At 40.5% G+C, this 10,289-nt stretch overlaps 1 protein-coding gene across 3 annotated transcripts in view; it reads right to left on the bottom strand.

The window, feature by feature from the left end:
* Nucleotides 1–9,914, bottom strand: part of PRKCQ (protein kinase C, theta) — a 90,422-nt gene extending 80,508 nt beyond the window's left edge. For 2 of the 3 annotated variants that reach the window (XM_011974911.1, XM_011974912.1), the window contains exons 1-3: nucleotides 9,614–9,914; nucleotides 5,611–5,810; nucleotides 1,794–1,854 (exon numbers count right to left, since the gene is read on the bottom strand). In XM_011974911.1, the coding sequence (XP_011830301.1) occupies nucleotides 1,794–1,854; nucleotides 5,611–5,810; nucleotides 9,614–9,830 (478 nt within the window). In that variant the 5' untranslated portion in view covers nucleotides 9,831–9,914. The remainder of the gene's footprint in view (nucleotides 1–1,793; nucleotides 1,855–5,610; nucleotides 5,811–9,613) is intronic. The other variant, XM_011974914.1, reaches the window with a different exon arrangement.
* Between the last annotated feature and the right edge of the window lie 375 nt (nucleotides 9,915–10,289).

The raw sequence follows: 10,289 nt of genomic DNA, 5'->3' as shown, positions 1-10,289 counted from the left end.
CTTCCTTCCTTCCTTCCTTCCTTCCTTCCTTCCTTCCTTCCTTCCTTCCTTCCTCTCACTCTCCCTTTCTCTTTCTTTCTCTCTGTCTCTCTCTCTCATCCAGGCTGCAGTGCAGTAGCAAAATCACTGCTCGCTGCAACTTCGACAACCTGGGCTCAGACCATCCTCCCACCTCAGCCTCACAAGTAGCTGGGACTACAGGCATGCACCACCAACTCTGGCTAATTTGTGTATTTTTGGTAAAGAATGGGTTTTGCCATGTTGCCCAGGCTAGTCTGGAACTCCTGAGCTCAGGTGATCTGCCTGCCTCAGCCTCCCAAAGTACTGGGATTACAGGTATGAGCCACCATGCCCAGACAGGACCCTTTTTCAATTTACATTGGGTCATGCTTTAAACTAATAGGAGGAATGTATTTCTCTTATTCAAGGAATTAAACATCATTGATACTATTATTTAGGTCAGCACTTTCACCTTTTATGCAAATCTGGTTATTCAGATATCCTGCAATCACTCTACCTCAGCCAATTCAAAAGTTGTACTATGTGTACTATATATCTACACCTTCCAAGAAGAAAAAGAAATAAAATTTCCGGTACATTTTTCCCTTCTCAGTAATGCTTTCTTTCTCTTAAAAAATTTTTATTCTGGAAAATTTCAAATATACATAAAAGTTGAGCAAATACTATAATCAATTTCCATGTATCAGTCATTCAGTTTCAGCAATTATTAATTAATGGCCACTGTCTTTCAGTATACCCTGTCCATCCTACACCCCATGCCACTGGATTATTTTGAAGCAAAGCCATGGTATCATATTTTTTTATCTAAAATATTTCAGCATATATCTGTAAAAGGTTAGCATGCCTTTTAAAAAACATAACCACAATATTATTATCACACCTAAAAGATGAATCACCCAGGCCTCAATATCATCGAATATCTGGTGAGTTTTCTATGATTATTTCATAATAATGTTTTCTGTGATTATTTCATAATATTGTATTTCTCTGATGTATTTGTTTGAATTTAGACCCGGAGGAATTATATATGGTAAGCCAAAACTCAGAAAGCACCATAAATGCATGAGGTCAAACTCGCTTCTTCTTGGTAGTAAAACTAATTTAGGAAAAAATGAAGTGAGTTTACCATCAGTAAATTTACATGTCCATGCTGTGGCTTAGGATTTTATAAGTAGGGGGATCTGATTCACATACTCAGCCCTGACAGCCTGTCTCAGCCCATTGTACCGGGAAATATAACTTCTATGGCCAAAGTCCACATGTAACGTGGAACCAAAACCCTTTAGCCATGCGTTTTCTCACCTTTTCTTGTTCCTAAAAGGACTTGAGGTGACTTACTTCAAGTATTAGCATTTTGTTACTAATTTTATGGAACATATTTATCTACTTCTTAATTTGTATTCTACTGATAATATGGCAGGTTGTTAGAACACATCATTTAAACATAGACAGTGTGTACACACATAAGCACACATCAACAGTCTTTTGTACTTAGACTGAATTCCTAAACTAAAATAAAGAGAGAGTCTAAGAGCATTGGGCATATGGATTCACATCACTTAAAAACAAGGGCTGTAAATGTTTTATATTTCTACGTTTTTCTGGCCCAGATAGTGTCTTTTAAAGTCATGCCTGAGCGTCTCTGAGAATTTTAAAACAATTTTGTGCCTCTTTATTCTTTTCTACAATAATTGCAAAGGTAAAATAAGCTGCATTTGAGGAGAAGGCCATGCCCTCCTCACCCCCAAACAGGAAGAAGAAATGTCACTTGCCACTCATTTCCAGAAAGTATCTTGCATTCATTAGCATTCGGCCTTGAGGTTTCAGCTCTAACTGGTTGGGAGAAGGAGAGAAACATCAGTCAGAATGCGAAACAAGCCCTGAGCTCAATGACATCACTGGCTACTGACGATGGCAGGAGATTTCCAACACAGAATACAATCATTGTTACTCTCCACTGTACGCACACTCATTGTCATCAGACGACTGTAGCAACTGTGACAGTCGCCTTTCTTTTCTTAAAACATCCCAGCAATTCATTGATTTTTATTTGGATCTAAAAACTTACACGAGGAAGAAATAAAATCCTAAAACAGATTCTATTCGGTTTTCTGGCGCGGTGATGCTGCTTATCTGAAGAACTGTCACAGGGAAGACCCAGATCTTCATCATGACAAAAGAATCGCAGGCACTGGGACTGGCTTCCTTGGGGAAAAAGCTCTTCTTTTGAAGGGAAAGATAAATCCTGCCTCTTTGAGGCTGCCCCCAGGCCCCCGTCTTCCTTTCTACCTGGGATGCATGCCTAAGTTAATCAGGGCATTCAGTGGGGGTGGTTTTTCTCTTTCACAAAGAGAGATTGTATTTTTAGGTAAGTCTTGGATCCTCCACTAAAGAAAATTCTAATTACACTGGTCTGGGAAGGAATTTATAAGTGTATATAAATATATACTTCAGTACTCTATTATTATGTATAAGAGGGCAGAACAAAGCGTCATTTTAAGGGATGATGTAGGATCTCCCATGAAGTGACATAAGCAGAAGAAAGGACAAATCCAAGTCCAAGACAACCTGAGCACCGATGTTAATCTATTAAACCATCCCATTATGCCATCAACAGACCAAAAAGAATAAGAAAGAACATGACTTGAAGGTCATTATTGGTCATTATGTCCGTGGGTTAGCCAGGTGAGCCAGAGTAACTAAGAAATAGCAAGTAATGTCCTGTGGAACTCAGGATTGAATTTGAATCGTGGCTAAATAATTTTCTGGTTATGCGACCTTGTGCCAGTCACCGTCTTGGGAAATTGCTGAAAAACGGACATAATAGCAATGCCTATGTCACAGCATTACTGCTGTGAGAATTTTGTGATAAAATAAGCTTGCATTGCTGCGACAACTATACATTTTCATATGAGTTTCAATAGATTCATGGAAAAAAAGTACTTTTGACATGGCAGGTATGCACCATTGTTCTCTGGCTTGTGGAATAAGGAGTAAAGATGGAGGCAAAAATGGAGATGGAAGAGCTATGGCAAGGGGCCCGTTTCCAAATGGAATAGTGAAAATTGGCACCAGGTGACCACAAAGTTGGCAATATTCCATACTTAGTAGTGATGGAGAAATTAAAGCAATTAGCTCCTGGAAAAACAGCACCCATAGAAAGCCATATTCCAGTACACTTTGGGGAGCAAATAGGAGATAGCCATGAAAACAGTCACAACCTTGGGGAAACAAAAAGTGTCTCTCAATATGGCATTGAGAGACATGAAAGGCAAATGTGAGAATATCATTTTCTTTAGAGAAATGAGTGTTAGAAACGTAGATTCCAAAAGAAGCAAGGGAAAATGTAAGTCCCAAACAACCAGTTGGCCCTTAAAATAAAAGTAAATTAAGAAATAACCTTGGCAAAAAAATAAAAAACAAAACAAAACAAAAAGTCCACCAAAGCTTAAAAGTGCAAAAAGTGTGCTAGTTGGTGAAATGAGCATCTGAATGCCACCATGTGCTTATGTCTAAATAATCCTAGAATGCAAGGAAAAGTCTGTTAAGGATGAAATAAGCAAAATCCTAGGCAAGAAATCGTATGCAACTTGAAGAGATATAAACAGAACGGCAACCTGCATATCAGTGAAGACTACTTAACGAAAAGATCCCGCCCCCCCGACTTATCCTTTCATTAATTGAGAAGGAAACATGAATAGAATTGTATTTTTAAAATTGGGGAATTGACGATTCTTTTAAAAAAAAGTTAGGTAGACCCAATAAACTGGTCTTCCTCAGTTTCCCCCATTCCTGCTTCTACCTAATAAAACAATTAGGTTCACTGCAACTTCCGCCTCCTGGGTTCCAGTGATTCTCCTGCCTCAGCCTCCCAAGTAGCTGGGATTACAGGCACCTACCACCATGCCCGGCTAATTTTTGTATTTTTAGTAGAGACAAGGTATTGCCATGTTGGCCAGGCTAGTCTTGAACTCCTGACTTCAGGTGAACTGCCCACCTTGGCCTCCCAAAGTGCTGGGATTACAGGCATGAGCCACCGCGCCCAGCCCCAGGAACCCTTTTCCCAAGCCAACGCACAAGTGCTGGGTAGATACTGCCCAACTGAATTACCTGGACATAGCTAAGCATGGGCATGAGCACCTTTTTAAAAATCTTGGCATATATTTGTCTCTAAAGATTACTTTAGCGATGCAAGCAAAGATTTTTATACTTTCTTAAAAAGCATTAATTTTTTTTAGGTCAAAAATACAAAACTGACACAAAACCCTAGTTTTTAGGTTTATGTCATTCCCATTTGAAACCTGTGACTTGAAAATCTTTTGAGTGGATTTCTTAAAATCAGTTATAGAAAGTAAGAAGCAGAAAGTCAGGATTCTCTCCTTTGGCACAGATGATATAAACATTTGAAAATATTTTCTGGATTTCAGATCAGGTAAAAGCAGTTTCTTACTGATATATTTTCTTTTCTTTTGTGCCTCAGAAATTTTCATTAGAATTTTTTTTAACGCTTTCATTATTTTACCCTTCCTTTTAACATTTCTAAATATTTACTACCATAATCCAGGTTTTTAACAACTTGGTGTGCTAAGATGAATTGTGTATGATGCACTTCTTAGTCAAAGTAAGCTAAATGAATTCATTACAGCTGAAAAAAATTGTAGGAACTGTTGAAATATGGAGAGAAAAGACCAAACATTAAATGGATCTTTGTTCTATCCTCTCACATTCTGATAGCTTTTTACTTACTTTAAAAATGTACTGATGGGCCGGGCGCGGTGGCTCACGCCTGTAATCCCAGCACTTTGGGAGGCCGAGGCAGGTGGATCACAAGGTCAGGAGATCGAGACCATTCTGGCTAACACAGTGAAACCCCGTCTCTACTAAAATACGAAAAATTAGTGGGGCACGGCGGTGTGCACCTGTAATCCCAGCTACTTGGGAGGCTGAGGCAGGAGGATGGTGTAAACCCGGGAGGCCGAGTTTGCAGTGAGCCGAGATCGCGCCACTGCACACCAGCCTGGGTGACAGAGCAAGACTCTGTTTAAAAAAAAAAAAAGAAAAGAAAAAAAAGAAAAAGAAAAAGAAATGTATTGATGAAGTTTAATAAAATTAAGATTTTGATATCTCAATGTGTTCTGAGTCTATTGGGTTAAACAAGTAATTTCTAAGTTAAAAAGCATTAGTTGTTGTTTGATAAATCTTGATTAAGTTTTATATACAAATATTATTCCCAAAACTGAAAAAGTGAATGAAACTGACAACTGGATTGATAGACAAAAATTCATCCCCCACTTAAGGGGAATTTAAGATGTTCCAAGCCTGCTTTAACAGTTTTAAATCAATAACACTTTATCATAGTCTAAGAGACTTTCTACATCTCTTTGATGTGGGCATCTGAAGATGTCAATGTGTTCTATACCCCATCAGGAATAACCATTGCCATTGTCAAATCACCAATAAGGAAGTGGTAGGGAGCCTGGTGACCCGAGGCCAGTGTAATCACACCTTCAGATTGACATGGAGTTCTGAGCCAGTCGTCTGCTACCATCATGCTTATCCCTTAGGTGCATACACTTTACACAACGTTACCCATATTTCTGTCTTCCCGTTGTTCTTCCTGCACCTCTCAGCCAGCGAGTAGAGTTCCACAGTGGTTTCAGAGATGAGGTCCACGTTTTTGCCTTTCACAATGATCTGCATGACTCTTCCCTTGTTGATGTGGGCATCAAAAGTGCTGTCCCAGGGTGGGTACATGGTAGGCTTTTTCTGGATATACATCTGCCCATTCTCTAGGAACAGAAAGGTAAGTTCTCATTACTCCTTCAGCCAGGGCTGGAAAATAATTCAGTTCAACTCAACGGTAGCACCTGCTCCCTCTGTTCTCTGGGATATAGAATTCTGTTGGGAAGACAAAAGCAGCACATAAACAATCAGAGACAATATGGGACAGAATGAGACAGTCCCCCGGTCTAGATGCAAGGTGATGCATTGAACCTTATAAGTTCCAATGTAGGTAACTCAGACAACAATCTGCTAATGCCTTGGACTGGAAATTGTTACCGAAACACCAGGCGTTCTAGGTTCTGCTGCTCACCACACAGAAAGTCAATGACTGAAATGACGAGAATTGCCAAGGAAGAAGGCTTTAATTGGGTGCTGCAGCCAAGGAGACGAGAGCTCAGTCTGAAGTCCATCTCCAAGACCGGCTAAAACTAGGGATTTATATAGCAGGTAAGAAATGTAACTTTGTATGAGAAAACAGGAACTTGGGAGGGGTAAGGAACCAATCACAATGAACCAGGAGCCTGGCACTTCCATCTCTGGATGCTATGATGTGGTGAGTTTCAGTTCTTTAATATTTTTTTGAGAGGTGTGGGGATCCTTTCCTGAGGAAGAAACTCAGAAAGTTCCAAGCTTTAAGACCAAAAGGGTCCATTTCTATAATTAGCCAAAAACAACCGTCTATGGTTTCAAAATGTTCTTTTCCTAATCAACAGTTAGTTGCTTTACTCTGGGTGTAAACACCTGAGCAACAAACTTTTTAAAAAATCTTTTATGCCTTTGAGATTCTCCTTTATTAATCTGTCGTGTTAATCCTACGACTGATTAACCTCACTGGCCCCGGGTTAAACATAGTCAATTCAAAACTACTGTGTGTTCATCTGAAAGACATAGTGGCATAATTTAAGCGTATAATGAATGCTCCTTTAATAAATATTTAAATTTTTTTCCATTTGACATAAATACAGTAAGAGGCAATGATCTTTAAAACATAATGAGCCATTATTTCCTTCTCTAATTCTTGGGTGAAGATACATTTTACATGTACCATGCACCCTCAGCAAAAGCTGATGGGCAACTCGGAGAGGTGGTGCTGGTCTTCACCCATGGAGCCAGCGAGGCTGAAGCAGACTGCAAGTCTGCAAGTGAGGAAAGGTAAGCAGGTAGGAGCCCTGGAAATAGTAATGAATCTGTAGACGGGAAGGTCAGTTTAGGGGGAACCTCCCTAAAGCCGCACTGTGATTGGCAAAGAGTTTGCTAATTAAGAAGTTTTCCCTTGTCTTTCATGCACATTGAATTTTCTCTGGTATTTATTCTTTAATCATTTCAGAAGCAGAAACCTGCATTTGAGGGTTTGTTTCTTGTGATATAAGCACATTAAGTGGCAGATTTAGCAATTCAGAGATGTCGATTAAGCAAAAGGGGAAAAATCCGCTTACAGCCAGGAAATAAAGCCCTTCTGACTTTCGAGGGCCCCTTCTGTCCAACACACAAAGCTAAGCAGAGCAGGCATTTAGCGTTTGTTAAATTAGTATTTATTTTGGGGGTATACAAGGAGTTGAATAAGCTTGAAACTCAAATGTTAGATAAACTTGGCTAGGAACGATATAAACCATGAGATTACTAAAGGTGGAATAGAAAGGGGAAAGTTTTTGTGGGTTGGTTAAAAAAAATTGGACTGGAGATTGGGCTTTTTAGAAACCAATGGCAATATTAATGATCACGGTAACATTTTACTTCCACAGACCTGAAGCTTCCCTTTTGGATAATTCCTTTTGATGGTAACCATTCTCCGTGCCTGGAGAAAAGGGCCAAAAATCCTCCGAGAAGGGGCAAACATCCTCGAAGCAAGGCACTTTTTACATTTGCATTCACCACGTGTGCAATTACCTAAACAGAGGATCCTGACTATCTAGAGTGTTACCGTTTTCAATGACTCACAGCCCCACAGTCCCATGGTCTGTTTGTCCTTGTTCTGTTGGCTTATTGTGGAAAACACAGTCTTACACTCCAAGAACTGAAATGTGTTTAAATTCTGTAGAAGTAAATATTGAATGATAATATTCAGAGTGATTTCTTTTCAGAACAAACCCAAAATAAAATCAAAAGCAAAAATCTCTCAACTCCCTCCAACTCCACAAGGCTAATCTTTAGGAAAACCAGTTTCCTTCTTTTCTGACAAGGTCTCTCGATCCACATGGCTGATTAGACCAAGTTCAAAGGCAAGGCCAAAAGCAATAAAAAAAAAAAAAAAAGGCCCTCAGGAGGCAAATGTCAGGGAGAACTGAGAGGGTAAAGAGAACTGGATCCAGGAGACCCATTAAGTCAAAGGCGACTTTGAAAAACTCAGACATTTTACACTTCAAAGATGTCTGTGACATTTGAAAGGTTTTAGGTTGGGAGCAAGTGGCATTCACACTTTTAACTAAACAGGAGAGAACTCTGGGCAGAAAGGAAATCAAGATGATTCAGACAGTCTCCCCGGCTTTGATGTGTTCAGAGTGGCTGGAAGGACAAAGTTAGCTGTGAAGCAAAAAGTCTTTTGGTGGGGGATGCAAAATAGTAGGTTTGGGAACCCCAAAATGTGAACTGTGAGCATCTGGCAGGAGGTTCTCAACATCTGAGTCAGTTTCTTCTTGCATCCGCAAATGTCCCTGCTCACAGGCCTTTGCAGGACAACCCTATATAAGATAACACACATCCCTGCCCCCCGTCCTCTCTTCTTCACACTGCTTTTTGTTCCTTCATTACCTGCTGTTTGTATTTTTGTTTATTGCCACTTTCTTCTGCAAGAATAGATGCTCTAAAGGGAAGGCAGTCTTCCTGAGTTCCTCCTGCTTATTTAGTTGACTTTTTTTCCCTCTATGCTCTGGCCCCAGCACTCTTGCAGTGGTCTCTCTGTAAACACTTTTGTGTAAGTGAACTGTGACGGCTTCCACAGTTACTGCAAGCCTGCATCCATTGTCATTATCATTCTCTACAAAGTGTCTGCTAAAATCAAAATGCATGTAGGGAAACAAGAAAAGGTGTGCAGTCAGGAGAGTTGTGGGATCTAAACTCCCTCCTACTTTTCCTTGGGAAATCCACGGCAAACTTACAATGCGGAGCTGAGACTCTCAGAGAGCGGAAGCTGGTCAATGTGCCCACAGAGAAATTCCCTACACATAAGGCTGTTGGAACGGAACATTATGAACCCACAAACGAGACGTTGGGTGGCTGTCCCACTTTCCCCCTCACCTTGAGCTGCCTGTAAATATTTAAACTTGATGAAACATCACGATTCTTCCATTCAGCCAAGACCTTAGTGAGTGCAAAAGTATGTTTTCTGAAATTTGGACTCTAATGGCTAATTATAGATGCTTTGTAATATCCACTGAAGTTTGCCAAAGCAGCAGTAAGTAGTCTTTAGAGTTGGTTGGAAGATTATGCAGTCTTAATCTACCTAGACTTATTTAAAGTAAGCAGGCTTAACCACATAGGGCCATGTTCTACTTCAGCTCATTAGAGCTTCTTCCCATTAACTCCTTACGTAATTTCCCCAACCCAACTTTCTCTTTCCCTTTGTATATGCGGGAAAAATGAGACGGTGTAATAGAGCCACCAGTGGGCCATCGGGTCCTGGTTTAGAGTCCATCACGAAATGTGTGTCCAGAAGGAAGCCCTTGGCTTTGCTGGGAATCATCAGCATCCTAAATGGAAGGATTTGGTTCCACCAGATGATGTCAAATGTCCTGGAAGACCTTGCTTCATACATAGTTCATAGCAGGATTCTCCTCCTCCTCCCCTGCTTTGAAAACCCACTCAAACTTACCTGATTCGACATACTCTTTGACGAGCACAGCACAGTAAGGGTTAACAGCCTCGCCCTGACAAGACTGGCAGGACCCGCAGTCAAAGTTGGACAAGCCAATCCGAAGAAATGGCGACATGGTTACACCCTGGAAAACGACAAAAGACAAATGCTGTTTGGGGGCTATAAAAGATACTGTTTTTGGTGTCCCACGTCTACTTAGCCAGTGCTTTATCATGGACAGCCAGAACCTCACAAAGGTCCACTATCCATCTGAACAAATGTTTTCACTTCCCCTTCTGCAGAGGACACTGCTGGACTCACCCAAAACCACACACTGACTTGCCGAGGGGAGACGCTTTCTGGAAGTCTGAACTCAACTTCGCTAGTGAGAAGTAACTCAAGAGTTAATTCCACTCAACCTAATGGAGTTAGGCCCAATGGTTGCAGAGTGAGGCAAAGGTTTTCCAACATTTTATGTCTTCTGTTATTCAAGTAGGTGCCCCGGAAACAGCACACAGTAATCAGAAAATGAGTTTATAAAGAGCGAGTCTATTTTAGTCACACTAGTTAAATATGACACCGCAAAATTCTTACATGGTCTATTTATGTGTGTAATGGGATTGGCCCAAGGCATTCAGCAGCTGATCCTTATTTACTTCAGACATTTTCAAAAAGGTCTGCTTTCTTCATAGTT

This window comes from Mandrillus leucophaeus, unplaced genomic scaffold (assembly GCF_000951045.1).
Source record: "Mandrillus leucophaeus isolate KB7577 unplaced genomic scaffold, Mleu.le_1.0 Scaffold15, whole genome shotgun sequence".
Taxonomy (NCBI): Eukaryota; Metazoa; Chordata; class Mammalia; order Primates; family Cercopithecidae; genus Mandrillus; species Mandrillus leucophaeus.
The sequence above is the reverse complement of the archived record's forward strand: the minus strand, read 5'-3'. Positions and strand labels throughout refer to the sequence as shown.